At 37.3% G+C, this 20,584-nt stretch overlaps 1 protein-coding gene across 2 annotated transcripts in view; it reads left to right on the top strand.

Annotated features, from left to right (window-relative positions):
* DOCK1 (dedicator of cytokinesis 1) overlaps positions 1 to 20,584 on the top strand; it is a 702,192-nt gene that overhangs the window by 621,799 nt on the left and 59,809 nt on the right. For both annotated transcript variants that reach the window (XM_061635676.1, XM_061635677.1), the window contains exons 39-41: positions 14,764 to 14,853; positions 17,282 to 17,386; positions 19,826 to 19,967. In XM_061635676.1, coding sequence (XP_061491660.1) covers positions 14,764 to 14,853; positions 17,282 to 17,386; positions 19,826 to 19,967 — 337 coding nt within the window. The remainder of the gene's footprint in view (positions 1 to 14,763; positions 14,854 to 17,281; positions 17,387 to 19,825; positions 19,968 to 20,584) is intronic.

Raw genomic sequence — 20,584 nt, 5'->3', positions numbered from 1 at the left:
TTGAGTTCCAGGTCAACAATACCCAACTTTCCCCTGTCACCCACAAGCAGTACCTCGGTTTTATCAGGATTGAGCTTCAGCCTGTTTCTTCCCATCCATCCACTCACGGATTCCAGGCACTTGGATAAGGTCTCTACAGCCAACTCCGGTGAAGATTTAAACGAGAGATAGAGCTGCGTGTCATCAGCATATTGGTGACACCGCAGCCCAAATCTCCTGATGATACCACCCAGTGGTTTTAAATAGATGTTAAATAGCATGGGAGAGAGAATAGAACCCTGTGGCACTCCACAAGTGAGAGGCCAAGGGTCTGAAATCTCATCCCCCAATGCTACCTGTTGATGCCTGTCAGAGAGATAAACTTTCAGGCCTGTGCCTTTGCTTTAAAGTGAAACTGACTAGCCTGTGCTGTTGCTTTGCTATCAACAAACTGATAAGCCTCTGCCCTTCCTTTGCTAAGGTGAAACTGACAAGCTTGTGTGATTGCTTTGCATTAAAGAGATTGCTTGCCTTCTCCCAGGGCTGGGGAGGGAAGGATCCAATATGATTCAGAAGAGGAAAAGGAGGGGAGGGGGAAGGAGGGAGATGGGTGGGTGCTGGGTAGTCACCCTTTAAAGCCCCTGTTGAAGCTGCCCCCACCATCCATGAGCAGGTGTAGGAACCTATTCCTATTCTTTCCATGTTATTCTTACCTCTGGCATCAAAGTTCCTGTTAAAGAAGTAACGTCTAGGAACACATCTACTTTGTTAACTAAGGCGTTACTGTATATCCACTAAAATTAGTGAACCTAAATTAGATATGTGTTAACTTCAATGGATCTTCTCTGAGTTGGACTAGCATTGAATACCACCAAACTTCTTCTATTTAAAAATTGGTTGGAAATTTGTTTTCAAGGCTGCAGTGTATTTATTTGTGTGTTGTGTCCAGTTATGTCTCTCTGCTGAGAGAAGGCTCTTTGATCCAGTGGAGGTTTCTGTGAGTGGAAAGAGGGGTTGGGAAGACATATTTTTTGCGGATTCCCTCTTCCCTCTTCAACTACCTGTCGTCTCCCCACAAAATCTGCTCCAGAAGATTGGGAGACACTTTGGACAGCGTGGGAGGTGGGTGGAAGAGGGGACTACAGCAGAAAGGGATAATTTGCCTCCGCCCATTTCTGTTCACAGAAGCCTTCACTGGATCAAATAGTATTCACTTAGTCAACAGACACAATTAGATACAATCCTGTAAAGTGTGTAAGGAAGTTACATATGGTTCCCAGTGATCTCCCGGACAGCATATGGATTCAGACATACTGTGTCACATGACTACAGACCATTCTCTTGTGCCAGCAACACACCACCTTCCTTAGAGTAAGAAGAACATTTTTTCCTGGTCACAGACTTTGTGCATTTCATGCACACAAAATAATATGTCCTTGTATGTACATTATTTTATTGTGAAAACTCTGTTGCAGGCATGGTCAAGAAAGGGAAACTTCACAATTAACTTTAACAGGAAAGCAGAATATTTCAGAAAAGTGACTGCAATCTCTCTAAAAGATACATAATGGCATTCTATGCAGCATTAGGAAATATGCTTCATATTGCTGATAAATTGCTACTTTAAAGATGCTGTAGGCCCCGTTTTAGTATGTCTCTCAAGAATTGTATTTGTTATTCAGTTGGTGCTATAACTTAGAGAACTAGCAGGTTTTGGCCCTTTGTGCAGAACAAAGGTCTAGAAACTATAAAGACTCTTCTTTCTTCTGAATGAGGAAGAGAATGGCCAGTGTTTGTTCTTTGCTACTGTGGCTTATTGTTCTGGACATTGCTGACTTTCAGCTGTTTCTAATGTGGGAGCTGTGGAGCCTCTGGTAATGTGCTTTGTGCACTGCAATATCTCAGATCACAATTGGATAAGATGGCAGTAGATCTGTAATTAGACCATTGTTTTTTAACATAGTAATTGCTATTGTCTAATTGTATTATTTTAAACTGAGTTTGAATTATTTTAACTGTACGTATGAATGGTTTTAATACTGTAAATAATTTAATTCTATTTTAGTCTAGACCTTTGTATGTTTTTAATTATATGTGTTCTTTTATCTGGAAGCCGCAGTGAGTTCAATTTTTGGAAAAAGGGCAGGGTAAAAATAATGATAATAAATAATAAAACATGGGGATATGTTGGAAAACATGTAGGGATGTCTGAGGAATTAATTTTTGTAGCTTCTGATATGAACTGGACTGAACTGTACCTCCCAGGTTAATATGTGGATCGGTTATCCTTCAAATTTTGTCTTCTCTGAATTCTTTGATGTAGTTCACATCTCCCCTTCTAGGATGCACATCTTAATGTGGTGAGGGGGTTTGAGAGTGTTGAAGAAGCTGAGAGCAAAGCCGTCAGGAGTCTAGACCAAGAGGCTAGACTCCTAGCAGGGGCACCCAAGGCGGAATGGACAAAGCTGAGACACCAGACTAAGATGCATCCAAACTCAGAGGAAGGCAATGGTAAACCACCTCTGAATACCTCTTACCATGAAACCCCTATGAATAGATTATCCCAAGGCAACACAAGATAGTGCTGGAAGATGATATCCCCAGGTCAGAAGGCACTCACCGAGCTATTGGGGAAGGACAAAGGACAAGTACGAGTAGCACTGTGACTAATGATGCAGCTGGGTCAAAGCCAAAAGGAAGCCCAGAGGTTGATGCACACAGATGCAAAAGGAGAGTCCGGAGTTGTACGACGCACACAATAGGAAGATGGAATGTGAGAAGCATGAACCAGGGAAAGTTAGAAATTGTCAAGCAAGAAATGGAACGTATCAACATTACAATACTTGGCGTGAGTAAATTAAAATGGACAGCAATGGGACATTTTCAATCAGGCTACAAAATATTTTATGCAGGAAATGAGAAATTAAGAAGAAATGGGGTTGCTTTAATAGTGAGAAGTGTTGTAGCAAAAACAATGAAGAGGTATAATGCAAGGTCTGAGCAAGTGATATCAATGAGATTTAATGGGAAACCTATTAACATAACCATCATTCAAGTCTACGTTCCAACAGCAAATGCAGAAGAAGAGGAATTGGAGAGATTTTACGCAGAAGTACAGGAGGAAATTGATCACACACCTAAGCATGATGTGCTGATAATCATGGGAGACTGGAATGCAAAAGTAGGGAACAGAGAAGAACTAGGAATTGTGGGAAAATGGGGCTTAGGAGATAAAAATGAAGCAGGAGAAAAACTTATTGAATTATGTGAAGACAATAATTTGTTTCTCGCAAACACATTTTTTGAACAACCGAAAGGACGACTGTACATGTGGACATCACCAAATGGTCAATATAGGAATCAAATTGATTATATAATTGGTAGCTTTTTTCTATATGCAGTCCCATTAACAACGGCCTTTATGGGGGTTTTCCTGGGAAATTCCCCCTCTGTTAGAGGCTACATCGGAATGGAGGTACGGGGGAGTCCCCCCCTGTTATGACGTGCGCTGCCCTTTTCATACTCGACCTGGACACCGCTGTTGTAAGCTATCGGCGTGATTCGGAGATGCCACCCAGAGACCTCTCCCACGTCAGGCCTCTTTTGTTGGTGGAGGATGTTGTGCCGGGGCCGGAGTCGAGGAGGGACCGCGGTCGCTTGGTGGGTCTGATGCTGCAGCCCTGTCTTGGAGTTGAGTGGAGGGGTGCCTCCTTCCCCTGTGGGTTGATCGCTGGGTCCCGGCTGCATTCCCGTGGGCCCCAGATGTGGAGACGTCGTTGTTCTGCTTTGGCGACCTGTTGGATGCCTCTGAAGGCTGGGGAGCATCCTTGCAGCTGCCGCTGCTGTTGCTTTGCCACTCGACTTGCACTCGCTTCGTCCCAGTATCAGCTGCGCCCACACCCCAGCGCCTCCGGTTTCGGCTTCTGCTTTCAGCTTCTGCTTTTTTGGGGAGAGCATCTCGGTTGGTCTACAACCTCAAGAGGCTGTTCATCTGCCCCCCCTGCTCCCGCTGGAGCTGTCGGATGCTGGATGCTAAGACCAAGAGGGGGTGCCACTTTTGGCCTCATGAATGGAGTACCACTTATGTTGCTCTTATGCTTGGTGAAGGAAGACTCACATTGTGAACTTTTTATCTGAAGGCGCACCGTCGGGATTGACACAAGTGAGGCGCCTTGATACTGTATTCTGAACTTGGTTCTATGACATTGTCTAATTATATTGTTTATTGTTATTGTTATACTGTTATAGTTTTGTGATGTTTCTGATATTTTGATGTGTTATATGCTGTATTGTACGTCGCTCAGAGTGGCTGTGAAGTCAGCCAGATGAGCATCTAACAAATTGAATAAATAAATAAATAAATAATAGCAGAAGATGGAGAAGTTCCATACTTTCTGCGAAAATAAGATCAGGAGCAGACTGCTGTACAGATCATGAACTGGTCATATTGAAAATCAGAGTAAAGCTAAAGAAGAACAACAAAGCAATCATAATGCCAAAATACAATTTAAATAACATCCCAGAAGAATATAAAGATCAAATAAGGAACAGATTTGAGGATTTAAACTTAGTTGAGAGAGAACCAGAAGAACTATGGAATGAAGTCAGTGACATGATCAGGGAACAATGCAAAAAGACAATACCTCTCGTTAAAAAGAGAGAAAGACCTGAATGGATGACTGAAGAAACTCTTAAAATGGTTAAAGAGAGAAGGAAAGCAAAACCAAAAGGAGATAGAAACATGGTTAGAACCCTAAATGCAACAATACAGCGACTAGTACGTAGGAACCGTGAGAACTATTACAATGGTTATTGTATAGAAATAGAAAAGGACAACAAAAAGGGTAGAACAAGAGCCCTATTCCAAAAGATTAGAGAAATTAAAGGGAAATTTAAACCACAAGTAGGGATGTTGAATAATCAACAGGGGAACACACTGACTGAGCGAGTTGAAATAAAAGGAAGATAGAACAATGAAGAACTCTATAAAAGAGATGCAAGGATGACAGCTTCATTCACGGAAGAACCGTATGATGAAGAACCAGAAATTTTAGAATGTGAGGTGGAAGCTGCTCTTAAAATACTTGGAAGAAACAAATAACCAGGAACAAATGGCATACCAATAGAGTTGCTACAAGCTACTGAGACTGAATCTGTCCACATTTTGACAAAAAGTTGTCAACAAATATGGAAAATTAAACAATGGCCCACAGACTGGAAGCGTTCAACATACATCCCAATTCCAATGAAAAGAGATCCCAGGAAATGCTGTAATTTTCGAACTATTGCCTTAATATCCCATGCAAGTAAAGTAATGCTCAAGATTCTACAACAAAGGCTCTTACCATATATGGAGCAAGAAATGCCAGACGTCCAAGCTAGATTCAGAAAGGGAAGAGGTACCAGAGATCATATCGCAAACATACATTGGATAATGGAATGGACCAATGAATTTCAGAAGAAAATCACCCTGTGCTTTATAGATTACAGCAAACCTTTGATTGTGTAGATCATAAAAAACTATGGAATGCTTTAAAAGAAATGGGAATGCCACAGCATCTGATTGTTCTGATGCGCAATCCATATTTTGGACAAGAGGCTACTGTAAGGACAGAATATGGAGAAACTGATTCATACCCAGTTGGAAAGGGTGTGAGACGGGTATATTTTATCACCCTATTTATTTAATCTATGTGCAGAACATATCATACGAAAAGCAGGATTGGACCAAGATGAAGGAGGTGTGAAAATTGGAGGGAGAAATATCAATAATTTAAGATATGTAGATGATACCATACTACTAGCAGAAACCAGTGATGATTTGAAATGAATGCTAATGAAAGTTAAAGAGGAAAGAAAGCACAAAAGCAGGACTACAGCTGAACGTCAAGAAGACTAAAGTCATGACAACAGAAGAGTTATGTAACTTTAAAGTTGACAATGAGGACATTGTACTTTTCAAGGATTATCAATACCCGCAGCACAGTCATTAAGCAAAATGGAGATAATAGTAAAGAAATCAGAAGAAGGTTAGGACTGGGGAGGGCAGCTATGAGAGAACTAAAAAAGGTCCTCAAATGCAAAAATGTCAGGATCATTCAGACCATGGTATTCCCGATCTCTATGTATGGAAGTGAAAGTTGGACAGTGAAAAAAGTGGATTAGAGAAAAATCAACTCATTTGAAATGTGGTGTTGGAGGAGAGCTTTGTGCATACGATGGACTGCAAAAAAGACAAATAATTGGGTGTTAGAACAAATTAAACCAGAACTATCACTAGAATCTAAAATGATGAAATGAGGTTATCATACTTTGGACACATCATGAGAAGACATGATTCACTAGAAAAGACAATAATGCTGGGAAAAACAGCAGGGAGTAGAAAAAGAGGAAGGCCAAACAAAAGTTGGGTTGATTCCATAAAGGAAGTCACAGACCTGAACTTACAAGATCTGAACAGGGTGGTTTACGACAGATGTTCTTGGAGGTCACTGATTCATAGTGTGGCCTTAAGTCGTGATCAACTTGAAGGCACATAACAACAACAAAGTTAACATCTCAAAAACAGCAACCAAAATTCATATAAAAATACATATTTTAGGATAAAATACATTTGAAAAATGTGCACTTTGAAATAAATTATGTTTAGAAATGCATATTTTGTGATAAAAGCACATATTTAAATGCATATATAAACACAAATTTTCCTATGAATTTTTTTATTTTAAAAAATGCTAGGTTGGACTTATGATTGAATGCTTATGAAACTGACACAGACCTTAAACAAACTGATCAATCTGTAGTAAGAATGGGGGAGAAATTTGATTCAGTTTCCATGTAAAGGCCAATCTGTCTAATTCGTGCTTTCCAAAAGAATCTGCCAAAATGCAGTTATTCTTTGAAACTCATACTTCTCCAAATTTTGCAGTGCAGTTCTCCAGCCAAATAACATGGTGTGCATAAAAATGAAAATAACATATTAATGCTTTATATTAGGGGACATTGTTTGCAAAAATGTGTATATTAAGCAAAACTGCATACAAACATGTGTATTAGGAATTCACACTAAAATGCTGATGAATTTTCATGAGGACTTATTTTTAAAAAAATTAGATAGGTGCCTTTGTTTTTAATAATTTATAAACTGCCCATCATCCAGAAATGGATTTCGAGGAAGTATACAGATAAAGGTCATTAGCTGCAGGATAGCAATCAGATCATATCTGCAAAATTGATTTCCAAAATGGTTTTTGCAAGATACATGAGAAACATCCAAGAAAGTGTTGATTTTACACATGCCTTAAGCTAAACAGGTAATGTGACTAGATTTAATGTGATACTGTCCTTCTGAAGTCACATAGAAATAGCATTACCAGCAGTTTTCCTGAACCAGATGCCCTGCAGATGCTTTAGGACTACAACTGTCATCAGTCCTGGCCAGCATGGCAACACTGGAGGTCAGCAGTTTAGGAAAAGCTGCCCTAGGGTTTTAAACTATAATGCTTATAAATGTACAATGAAGGTAAACACTTCCTGTAGTTTTCTTTTGTAATAAAGTACATAAAAGTACAGTTTCAGACACAGCTATATTTATTAAACAAATCCTGTCATATGAGAGGGAAAATACTGTATCATTAATATTTTCTCAGATGAAATCAGCTATTCTAAAGATAGTGGTGGGGAGCATACGCCCGGGCATGAGAGAATTCTGCATGAATATGAGACAACTTTGGCAGTTATATATAAACATGTCCCTTGTACATTTACTAATGGAGTGAACAACTCAGTATATTTTTATCCCATCCTCTAGGTAAAATCCTCAAAAGTTGATTAGTGCATTTTAAAATTATTAATCAAATAATTAATCAAAATATTTAAAAGAAAACCTCCCTGGGACTAATGCATGGAAAAGAGAGAGAGAGAGATCTGTGTGTCGTCAGTTCATTCCTCTAGAAAGGACTAGAGCCACCATTAAACCATTTTATTCATTTATTTATTTATTAAATTAATATCCCACCCTTCCTCGCAGAAGGAGCCCAGGGCGGCAAATAAAAACACTAAAAGCACTCTAAAACATCATAAAAACAGATTTTTGGGGGGCGGATGTGCACGATCGCCGGAGCAACAGGGTAAACCGCACATTCCTCTAACCCTGATGCTATTTTTAAAAAAGCCTTGGCTCGAAAACGGAAGAAAATTCCATTAAAAATATCTACAAGATAGAGGAACGTTACCTGCAGCGATAGAACGGGGGGGAAATACTCCCTCACCACACAAATACTTTTACTGAGGACATCGTGAATAAAAGAAATACCCGGGAAATGGCATTTTCAAAATGGCAGCGAAAACTTCCAAAATGTCAAAAAGTGAGTCAATACAAATATTAACTTCCGAATTAGACCAAGACTTAATCACAGCACAACTATCTTCACAATTTGCATCTCTTCAAACCTCTCTGCTTCAAAAATGGGTTGACAGTTTTAAAATCTTGGATGAAAAAATATCATCTTTAACAAACAAAATGGAGGATACTGCTAAAACTGCAAATGAAGCACTAGAAATAGGCATTCAACACACAGATGTAATCAAACATATTATACTCAATCAGAGAGAGATATTAAATCGTGTGGATGACCAGGAGAATCGGGGCCATCGATGTAACCTGAGAGTGTGTGGGGTTAAAGAATGGACAGATAATAAAGATATCACCCAGGTCTTAATAAACCCTCAGAGATCAATGAGATCAACATCCACAAGAAAAAAATAATGATCAAATGGTTGGTTATTAGATGAATCAGCACAAGGAAAAAATTTCAAGGGAACAAGATAATATCACGCAAAAAGGCTATGTCTGTGTCATCTGCAATATATTGGGGTTAGCGGACACATATAGATTTATTTGGTTAAAAGTTATTCTAATTATTATTGTTGGGGTTTACAATATATTCACAAGAGGCAATAAGCCTCAGAAATTCGACCAACTAACAGGGCTGTCTCAGACAATACCTGTAAGCAGGGAATTTTTTCTGTCTTTAGTTAGTTAGGTACAGGGGGTTAATGTTGTAGGGGAGTTACATGTTACCTGGGATTTACAGAGCCGCATCTTAAAATTTTGTCAATATAAATGGTTTTATATAGAAATAATAGGGAGAGATTGGAGTCATTATAGAGAGCATTGGAATATACAGGTGATCAAAACAGATCAATTAAGTATAACATATGGCTGAAATTAAAGTGTTATCATTAAATGCGAGGGGCATGGGAGATGTCATCAAAAGACGAAGGGTTTTGGATTACATCAAGACTCAGCAACCTTCGATTATATTTTTACAAGAAATATACAAGCCAAAACTCAACTGTCATCTTCTTCCACATAACTATTTCGGTAAACAATTTTTAGCGGTAGCAAGTAATCATTAAAGGGGAGTGGGAATCATTTTTGCTAAATCAATTTCCAGGTTCAAAAACAACAAATAGATTCAGAAGGTAGATACATCTTTATTTCAGGACTATTACAAAATCGTAATTTTACACTTGCATCAATTTATTCTCCTAATACTAATCAATTTAATTTTTTATCCAGAATACTAAAAAAAACTTGAGAAGTTTGCATCAGGAGAACTCCTTATTGGTGGAGACGTAAATATGACTTGTGACCCCAAGTTAGACAGAAATATAGGAATACCAGCATCGTCCTTAAAACAACAATCTCCCATGCATTATCTGTTACAGAAACATGGGTTAGTAGATGCATGGCGTCATATGAACACTGGAATCAAAGATTATACATATTCACCCAGATTCAAAACTTTCTCCAGGTTAGATTACATTCTGGTCTTTCAGACTTTAATAACAAACATTACTAGGGTGGATATATATCCCAGACTGGTTTCAGATCATGCTGTAGTTGGAGTATTTTTAATCACTCTTTCACATACTCCATATACTCCAATATGGAGATTTGACTCATTTCTTCTTACAGATCAATCGATTAACATTATAGGAAAATTTGAAAGAATATTTTGATATAAATAATACACCTGAACTTATGGCTAACATTATATGGGACACTATGGGTCACTGTATAAATGAAATGGCCAAAAAGAAATGTAATATTGAACCTATTAAAACTCAGCTAGTATTAGAAGTGAAAAAACTAGAATCTCAACACAAACAAAATAACTCTGAAACCACACTACAGGAATTGCAAAAGAAAAAACAAGAAATAGAAGCTATAGATTCTGCAAAAATAGCTAAATCCATCTGGTACACAAAACAAAAATATTATGAATGGGGAAATAAAAATTCTAAATTACTAGCTCATGCCCTAAAATCATGGTATACAGCTACTAAAATCATGGCAATATCACATCAAGAAAAAACAACATATGATACTAAAGAAATCAATAAATGCTTTATGGATTTTTATAAGGAATTATATAATAATATACCTACCAAAACAGAAAAAAATCCAAGAGTATCTTTTTGATTTTTCTCCCCCCACCCTCTCAAATGCTCAGGAAAAATCCTTAAATCAAGACATAACAATAGAGGAAGTATCCGCTGCAATTACAAGACTCAAACACAATACAGCATCCGGACCAGATGGATTTAATAGCACATTCTATAAAGCTTTTAAAGAAATACTAATCCCACATTTAACCCAATTATTTAATTACATCTGGATAGGAGGAAACATTCCAGACACTTGGAAGACTTCCCATATAATTGTCATTCCCAAACCAAATAAAGACAAATTGAAAGTAGAATCGTATCGACCAATAAATCTTCTCAACCAGGATCAAAAACTATTCACATCCATAATTGCAAATAGACTTAATTCGATGATAGCTGATTTGGTTCACATAGATCAAACAGGATTCATTACAGGTAGATACATCTCAGATCCCATCAGAAGACTACTCAACATCATATTTCATGCTAAATATCATTAAAAAATCGCTAGGTATTTTATCATTAGATAAGGCCTTCGATTGTCTGAATTGGAATTATTTAAAAACGGTACTAGATAAATATCATCTGGGAGAAAGAGTATTAAATATGATAAACCGTCTATATGACACAACTACTGCAGTGATACACACTAATAACTTGGATTCAAACTCTATACCAATACAAAAGGGCACAAAACAAGGATGTCCTTTATCCCCACTATTATCTGCCCTTTCCTTAGATCCGCTAGCCATGAAACTACACTCACATGTTCAATTAAAAGGTTATCAAACTAATATAAATGAGGAAGAACATTTACTAAATTTATATGCAGATGATATGACACTAATGCTTGGGAATCCATCACAATCAACCCCATTACTTAAACTAATGCTGGAAACATTTTCAGAAATATCTAGACTTAAGGTTAACTTTAACAAATCTTCCATAATGTTTTTGCATGTTGGTCCATAGGACCATTTGATGATTCGTAAAACATTAGGAGTTAACATATGTAATTCTGCTTTTAGATATTTGGGGATTTTAGTCCCTAAAAATATCTCAAAATTATTTCATATTAATTATCACCCTCTAATAAAGAAAATGAAGATAGACTTAAATAAATGGGAAAAAAATAATTTTACCACATTAGGTCGGATAGCAGCCGTACGAATGAAAATAATACCCAGATTCCTTTATTTGTTTCAGGTTCTTCCCCTTCTTATTACTCATAACACTATTCGTAAATGTCAGAATATAATAAATAACTTCATATTTCAAAACGAAAGACCAAGACTAGCACTAACCTCTTTTTACACTAAGACAAATTCAGGGGGATGGGGACTTCCAAATTTGTATTTATATTACATAGCATTTCAAATACGTCAATTTAGCTTCATGATAATGAGATCAAAAAAGACTTGGATTAGACTGGAGGAATCTATGTTATCTAATAGTAAGCTATGGAATTTACCTTTCCTACCAATTCGTCATACCTGGCTTAAAAATATTAATAACCCGTTCACAAAATCTACATTCACTATATGGAAACATTGGCAAATGAAATTATCCCCAATATATTCCCCTTTGACTCCCCTGCAAACCTATCCAAATACAGGAGATGATTTTCTGAAAAAATATATGGAAATAGGGGGAAGGAAAAAATACTTTAGACTTAGAGATTTCTTTCCACAAGGCAAACCAATCACTATCCAACAACTGAAAATAGATATTCCTTCATGGAATTTAGACTGGCTACATACACACCAATTGAATTCTATACTAAAAGACCCTCAAATTAAAACATAGGCTACTAAAGATATTACACAATTTGAAAAAATTTTGTTGGAAAATGGGAGTAATGGAAAAGGATTGGTATCTAAAATGTATAAAATATTACTGGAAAATGACATGGGAAATCTTACAGGATTAAAAAAATCAATAAAGAGATGTGGGTTATCAATTGGAGATATCTGATTGGTCCTCAATATTTGTATCTAAATACAATAAAACTGTTTCAGCCATGCACAAAGAGACTACTTTGAAAACGCTGCATAGATGGTACTCCACACCAGTTCAACTCTCACATATTTCTTCTTCAGTATCCCCCCTATGTTGGAGGGGTTGTAACCAAAAAGGAACATACTTTCATCTATGGTGGACTTATTCAAGATGAACTCAACAAAATTATGAAAGAAACAATACATTTAACACCGGAATTATTCTTATTATCTTTATTCAAAGGTGAAAATAATACACTAAAATCAAAACATCTAATTTCCAAATTATTATTGACAGCAAGAATAACGATATTACAACATTGGAAGCATCTAGATGAACTGAACTTGCAGATCTGGTACAGCAAAATCTGGACAATGGCAATACTGAACAAAATCACACTACACCTTCGATTTATGAGAGGTGCTACTAAACCAGAAACATTTATGGCAATATGATGGAGATTTATCGACTTCACTTCACAACAAGATCTACACAAACAACTTTCCCCATCAGCAAAAGCTATTTGGTTTTCCTGAGCAATTAATTAGTTCCTTATAATTTTATATCTCTTAATTATGATTATGTTATACTGAATATCCAAGCTTCAAAACACTCACTTGTATATTAATACTTACCTTCTTATTTCTACAGCTATGCATATACACTAAATCAATGTGATAAATAATGGCTCTGGGGAGGGGAGGAGGGAATTAGGGTTACTTTCATATTGTTATATTAATTATGTTAAATATTTGTATAACAATAAAAGATCAATAAAAAGAATTAAAAAAAATAAAAACAGATTTTAAAATACATTAAAACAAAACATCTTTAAAAACATCTTAAAACAAAACATTTTTTTAAAAAAAGCTTTAAAAACATCTTAAAAAGCAATTCCAACACAGACTGGAATAAGGTCTCTAGTTAAAAGGCTTGTTGAAAGAGGAAGGTCTTCAGTAGGCGCCAAAAAGATAACAGAGATGGCGCCTGTCTAATATTTAAGGGGAGGGAATTCCAAAAGATAGGTGGCACTATATTAAAGGTCCTCTTCTTATGTTGTGTGGAATGGACCTCCTGATAAGATGGTATCTGCAGGAGGCCCTCACCTGCAGAGTGTATGCCATCCTTCTAAGTACCACTCTAGAGACGGCCTAGAAGGATACTGTGGTTGACTGTATTGAAAGCATAGCATACCGAATTTGGGGGCTTTGTTCATTATAAGACATGCACCTACAATTTTGATACTGTGTTGCCTGCTGAAAATGTGTTTTTATAGAATTAATTTAATTCACAGTCATTTTTCTTTATTTTATATTATAATTTTATGTTGTAATGATTTTAGTGTACACCACAATGATATTTTTTGTGAATTGGCAGTTTGTATATGCTGAAATAAATAAATAACTCCTGTTTACTTAATGATAATACATTAGGAGGTTCATAAATATAAGAGCCTTGATAGATATCAGACCAAGGACTCATCTAGTCAGGAATCCTGCTTCCAACACTGGGCAAGCAGAAGCTTCTGAGAAGCCCACAAGCAAGGCATGAAGGCAGCAGATCTTTCCTGGTTGTTTGTCCTCAGCACCTGTTATTCAGAAGATACCACCTCTGAACATAGTTGTCTCTGAATGCCTACTTGCTCAAACAGCATGAAAAGTATCCACATGGAGCTACCGAAAAGGAAAGTCAAAGGTCTAGATCAGCAATCCATACTGCAATCATACAACCTAATTTTAGATCCTTGGGGCCGAATCACAATATCATACTCGCCCTGTAAAGTTATAAAGGCCTGTAGTTAGAGACTTGCTAAATTCCTAGCCTCAAAGGCATTTTATGGCACTGAATTAGTTATTACTTCTAAGGAAATCAGCTCTGCTTCCAGTAAAATTAGTGGATATTTTTAACCATGTGATGCATATCTCTTCATAAGTATGTGTGTGATGCATGTTTTGGAGGATAGAGTCCATTATGCACATACATGTTTAGGCCCATTGCCAAACAATTAGCCTTTCTTCTGTATTGACCCTCATGTGCAAAATACCAAATATAATTTTCCTTTTTTGGGGGGCTTATCTATCTCCAAAACCCATTTAACAAACGAAGGCCACATGGAATATAGGTATATGAAAAGTGTAATCAAAGTTATCTGTTACAAAGTTGTTGTTTGTTATTAAAATGTTTGTTGCTATATTTGGGGGCAATATATTTCCAATGAATTGCAACAAATGTTACTGGGTTTTTTTTTTGTTTGTTTGTTTTAAAAAGGGTTGTCTTACTAAAATGTAACTCTTCAACTGAGGCTCAGTTGTGATCTTTTTTTTTTAACAGATGTGGGAAGAAGCCATTGCCTTGGGCAAAGAACTTGCAGAGCAGTATGAAAATGAAATGTTTGATTATGAACAACTCAGTGAACTGCTGGTAGGTTCTGTTCAGTTCATTGTAAATTAATCATATTTTTTTCTGGAATTTCTCTTTTTAAGTGTTAAATACTTCAGTAAGCAAATAAATTGTGTGGGGCTCCTAGAAAAGTTGCTGATTGACTTAACTGGTTTGATTTCACAATGAATTAAAAAAGAAATGTGCTTCTATTAAAAGTAATCATGATTCTTCAACAAAAAAAACCATGAGCAAACTGTAGCCCCAAACCTTTTATAAAGGGAATTTGTATTTCAAAGTATAATCATGTGGCTCTGTTAATATTGCTAGACTCCAGTTCTTATCAGCCCCAAGCAGCAAGGCCGATGATCAGGGATAGTGGGGAGATTGTACGACAGCAACATCTGGTGGGGGGGCACAGGATTTCTGTCTGTGGTGCAAAAGTATGTCACACTATATTCAGTGGAGTTTAGTCTCAGGTAAATGTGCACATCCTACTCTGTAATAAGGAAGACTTTGTTGCCTAATTACAACTATTTAGTGAAGGAAGACCCAGGTCTTGTTTATTTTCCGTTCATCTATTGACCCCTTTGCCTATGTAATATGCCACAATCCCACTGTTTCCAGCTGGTATCTGTAGTGCCTTTTCAGCTTATGTTTAGCTGCTGTGCTTTGCTTATTTTTTTTTCTGAATCCTGTCTAGCCTCTTGCCCTGTGGTCCTATATACACACATTCCAGGATATAATACCACGAGACTGTGCCCTAAAATAAGGCTGGTAGACCAAAGTCACTGGTCTCCCCTAAACCTCATGCATTACTCCAACATTTCCACTTTTCATATAATAGAAAACAGCTTTTGTCATGCACTCCTGTAATACAGGAAATGGTTGAATGAAACCTAGCACTGCCCATTTAAAACAGAAACTATTCTGCCTTTGTTGAAATGGTATTCAGAGAATTTCTAAACTGCTTTTCCTTTAGTCATAACTTCCTTCTATATTTGCATGGTTCTTCTGCTGACAAGCGAGCAAGTATTGCTCCCATTGACTGAATTCAGGTTCAGCTTCTCTTTTATCATTTTCTTTGCAACTAGGTTGTATATGCCCTGCAGCTTGAGAGCATGTGTTATAATACTTGCCAAGATATTTAGAAACTGCAGAGGCTAATATGAATCTGAACACAATTTGTGTTTGTATTAAAGACTTCTGCAGTTACATTGGTGGGTCATGTTGGTTTCAAGAGTAGCATATGCAACACATAGAAATATGTAAATTGTTTTTGTAGAACAGCTGGGTCATAAAAAAAATTACAGCACATGTCCTTGTGTACATTCTCACCAGTGAATTACACCTCACTGAATCTGACAAATAGCGAAGAAATGCATTATTGAAATAACACTTTGGCTGTTATACGTAAAGCGTATTGCACCTACAATTTATGGCTGACATCCAGAGAGTGGACTTCCTCTTTCTCTCCTCCCCCCAAGGTCCCCTGCAACACCCCCCCAAATCTAGTTCAGAGGGTCTCCCAACTCTGCAGAGCTGATTTTGGGGACACATGGGACTGTATGGGGAAGGAGGCGAAAGGCAGGTCTTACTGCCTGGTACCGTTTGAAGCTGCCTTGTCAGTTTGCTAGAGAGTCGTGCAGGTACTTGACAAAAATTGACAGTCTGCTTTCCACCACTTATTTATTTATAGATACATTCAAAAATTATAAGCTGCTTTTCCATCTAAACAGGGGCTCTGAAAGCTGACAATAGACAAAGGAAGCTTAACTGTTTTTGAGGGGGAGTTGCTTTTCATCCTTGTTTATTTTTCTTTGCTTTCATTTCTCCCTGTACATCACATTCTTTCTCCTACTGTTTGCTTTCTTCCTCTAAAAGTCTCATGGTCTTACTCCTTTCCCTCCTAAGCATTTCTCTGATATATTCCTCTTGCTTTTAACAATATTTGTATTTATAACATCTAACCTGCGTCCTTCCTGCTTTTCCCAATCGGGCAGTGTTAATACTCAGACGTGTAAATTGAAATCGATGGACTTAAGAAGTTTAATTCTATTTCATTGGGTCTACTCTGAGTATGATTGAGTTGGATATTGCTATCTGTGCCCTACTTGGGTTGAAGTGACATACACATAATAAATATTATATTTTATTATATTATTGATTCCAGAAAGGAATTTGAGACCTTTGACCTATCAGCCAGGGACAGACTTCCAGTCACAAGACTGAAGTGTTTTTACTAAGTACCTTGAGGGGGAGGGGTGTACTATCATTCAAACCTCTGTTAACATACATGCACTAGCACCTTGCCGAATCAGATTGAAAAACTTCAGTATTTTCACTTGCATGTAACTGGGAAGCGTCTGCATGTTAGGATGATAAAGAAATGGAAAATGCAATTTTAACAAGAAAATGCTATCAACCCCTGTTGAGAGAAATTTTTAAAATTACATTTTTTTCTACACAGAAAAAGCAAGCACAGTTCTATGAAAATATTGTGAAAGTAATCAGACCTAAACCAGATTATTTTGCTGTTGGATACTATGGGCAAGGATTTCCAACATTTCTACGGGTAAATTATTTCAACTTTTGATGGGTAACTGATAGATGTTATACTTGAAAATGTCATCCTCTTTATTCTCAAAATGATTTTCAGTGCAGTACGTTGATGAAATATCCAATACATTTTAAAACCTTTTCTCACCATGATGTATTATTTTTATATCTATTTTTAGCTCTGTTATTTTATTTAGAAGAAACTGGTTTTACTCTAGATCCATCCTTATCAATCATATAATTTTCAAATAATTGAAAAGGATCCTATGGAACCAATAATTTAAATCTAAATTACTGATTTTAAAGATGTGACAATAATAGTAACAATGAAAAATACATAGTGAAGGTTGTTCATACAGACTGAAGCTCCCAGATCTGATTTGTGACATATTAGACATAATAGTAAACAAAATATAACAACTGAGTGGTTAATTTACTCTTAATTTTTTCCTTAGTGAATTTATCCATCAAGTCAGATTATCATCATTCACTACTTTTTATGCCAAAAAAATGAATAATGGGATCCTACTGAGTAAGATAGCCCCAGGACATAAATGGAAAGCATGCAAATAAATCTGCCTGGGCCCCAGGCTTGCACACTTCCCCTCTCATCCTGGCTTATTCTAACAAACCATGGTGTAAACAAACCAAAATTCTCTGAGTTTGGATGCAGTGGGGAACTGTGTTTTGTTTAAAGTGAAAGCATCCAATCTCCTCATAATGGCTCCTCAAGAGGAAGGGAGAGCATGAAACATGAGTCTCGGGCAGGCTCATTCATGTAGTGAGAATACATAGCTTTTTCAGTATTAAAGCATTCCCATATTATTTGGGATAGAGTTTAATAACTCATCCCCACTTCCTGCTAAAGGCAAAGGGAAATCTCCTGGCCTGAGCAAGGCTACACCAGCACCAGAAGAAAGCAACATGGTTTTGTGTAAGGATTGTATCCAATGCTGTCCATGCACGTGTGGAATGGGCTTCTGTTCGTGCAACAGGACTTCACCTTTCTTTGCGCTCTTTGGGACCTTTCAAAACATATTTGGCTGGGGGGTGACGTATGTTCAGGAAGCTGCAGGGGGAAGGAGAGGAAGGTGAAGTCTCATCTTGCAAGTGGAAGTTTACATTGGATTCCATCCAAAAGCTTGGCACACATTTGAACTAAAAATAAGACACTGAAAATCAATCAACTTCTTTGCCATCTTCACAAAAGTAAGCCTACGACATTGAGCATTTTGACACATTTTGAGAGCACGTGTGGTGTAGTGGTTCAAGTGTCAGACTGGAACCTGGGAGACCAGGGTTCAAATCCCCACTTAGCCATGAAGCTCATTGGTGATCTTGGGCCAGTTGCTGTCTCTCAGCCTAACCTACCTCACAGGGTTCTTGTGAAGATAAAAGCAAGAGAAAGAGAACCATGTTTGTACACCACCTTGAGCTCTTTGAAGAAAAGCTAGGATATAAATGTAATAATTAAACTGCACATAATTACAGTACACATTTGTCTCTATGGGCAGAGTTGCATGCTAGTGATTTAAATATGCTAACTACAACTCAGTGGAGAATCATTAGGAATCACAAGAGAAGTGACAAAGCTATCCTGGATATTTTAATAAAATGAATCTGAATTGGCATACTCCATTTTCTGTATAATCTGTGTTGACAAAGGGATAGTACAGTTCTAATCATTGGTGTTGATACGGAACTGAACTCTTCACTGGTGGTTTCTTTACAGTGCTCTAGTTTTGCAATTTTTTGAAACAGTGCATTCACAGCCCATCCTGTCGCAAGAACTATAAAGCTGAAGCCAAAGAGGGTCATAGTAAGCTTCTCTAGTCAGATGTGGGCCTTCAGTGGTATCCCAATTTTTTTCTTGTTGCCATGACAATTCTTGCCTGTCTCCTCATCCACAATAGCTAAATATTTCCTGTGTCTGTGCAATTTTGTACTTCTATACCATCCAATCCTGATATACCCTACTGTCATGATTCATGTGTTACACAGATACCATTCCCCATTTTTCAAGGAAATTCACTGTCTTGGTTGAAATGGTTGCAATCACATGGGGAACTGCTTCTCACAAATAGCTTCCCACATGGAATTACTCCCACAAGGGCTCTTTTTTCACTATTCCATCACAAATGTAACATATGCGTTGGATTAAAGTCAATGTTCCCAAACACAAAGTCTTTAAAAACCTAAAACTTAAGAAAGAATTAATTATGCTAATTTGAATATGCTGTTGGTGCAGATTTTATTTTATTAATCTCTTAATAAATTGATTAATACATTTATAAATAAATAAAACTGATTTTTGTTTTCAGTTGTTTTCCAGGTGCAACATTTGTAGAAATAGCTTTTTCTTTAAAAATTACCAGATATGCTTAAGCAGGATGCATGTATGCTTTTTTAATGGATTCTATGGTGAACCCAAATTTCATTATATATTTATTGTTAGAACAAAGTTTTTATTTACCGAGGAAAAGAATATGAGCGTCGTGAAGATTTTGAAGCAAGGTTATTAACTCAGTTTCCTAATGCTGAAAAAATGAAGACAACTTCTCCTCCAGGCGAAGACATTAAAAACTCTCCAGGGCAATGTATCCTTCAGAAGTGCTGTATCTGTGTGGCCAGGACCCTTCAAAGAATCCACAGTAGCAGTGGAAGGCTCTAAAAGATGGCTACACAAATTCATGGAGGATAAGGCTATCAATCAGAGCCAGGGTGGTGTAGTGGTTAAGGTGTTGGACTATGACCTGGGAGACCAGGGCTCAAATCCCCACACAGCCATGAAGCTCACTGGGTGACCTTGGGCCAGTCACTGCCTCTCAGCCTCAGAGAAAGGCAATGGTAAACCCCCTCTGAATACTGCTTACCATGAAAACCCTATTCATAGAGTCGCCATAAGTTGGAATCAACTTGAAGGCAGTACATTTCCATTTTTTCAACGCTATCAATAGCTACTAGTCACGATGGCTATGCTCTTCATAGGAACATAGGAAACTGCCTTATACTGAGTCATACAGTAGTCAATTTAGTTCAGATTGTCTACACTGACTGGGAGCTGCTCTCCAGGGTTTCAGACAGGGAACATTCCCAGCCTTACCTGGAGATGTCAGGGATTGACCCTAGGACCTTCTACATGCAAATCAGATGCTCTACCACTGAACTACGATCCATTCCTACCGCCTGTCTTCATGTTCGGAGGCAGTATGCT

Source organism: Rhineura floridana, chromosome 7 (genome assembly GCF_030035675.1).
Source record: "Rhineura floridana isolate rRhiFlo1 chromosome 7, rRhiFlo1.hap2, whole genome shotgun sequence".
In the NCBI taxonomy this organism is placed as follows: domain Eukaryota; kingdom Metazoa; phylum Chordata; class Lepidosauria; order Squamata; family Rhineuridae; genus Rhineura; species Rhineura floridana.
This window is presented reverse-complemented; position numbering and strand designations above follow the sequence as displayed.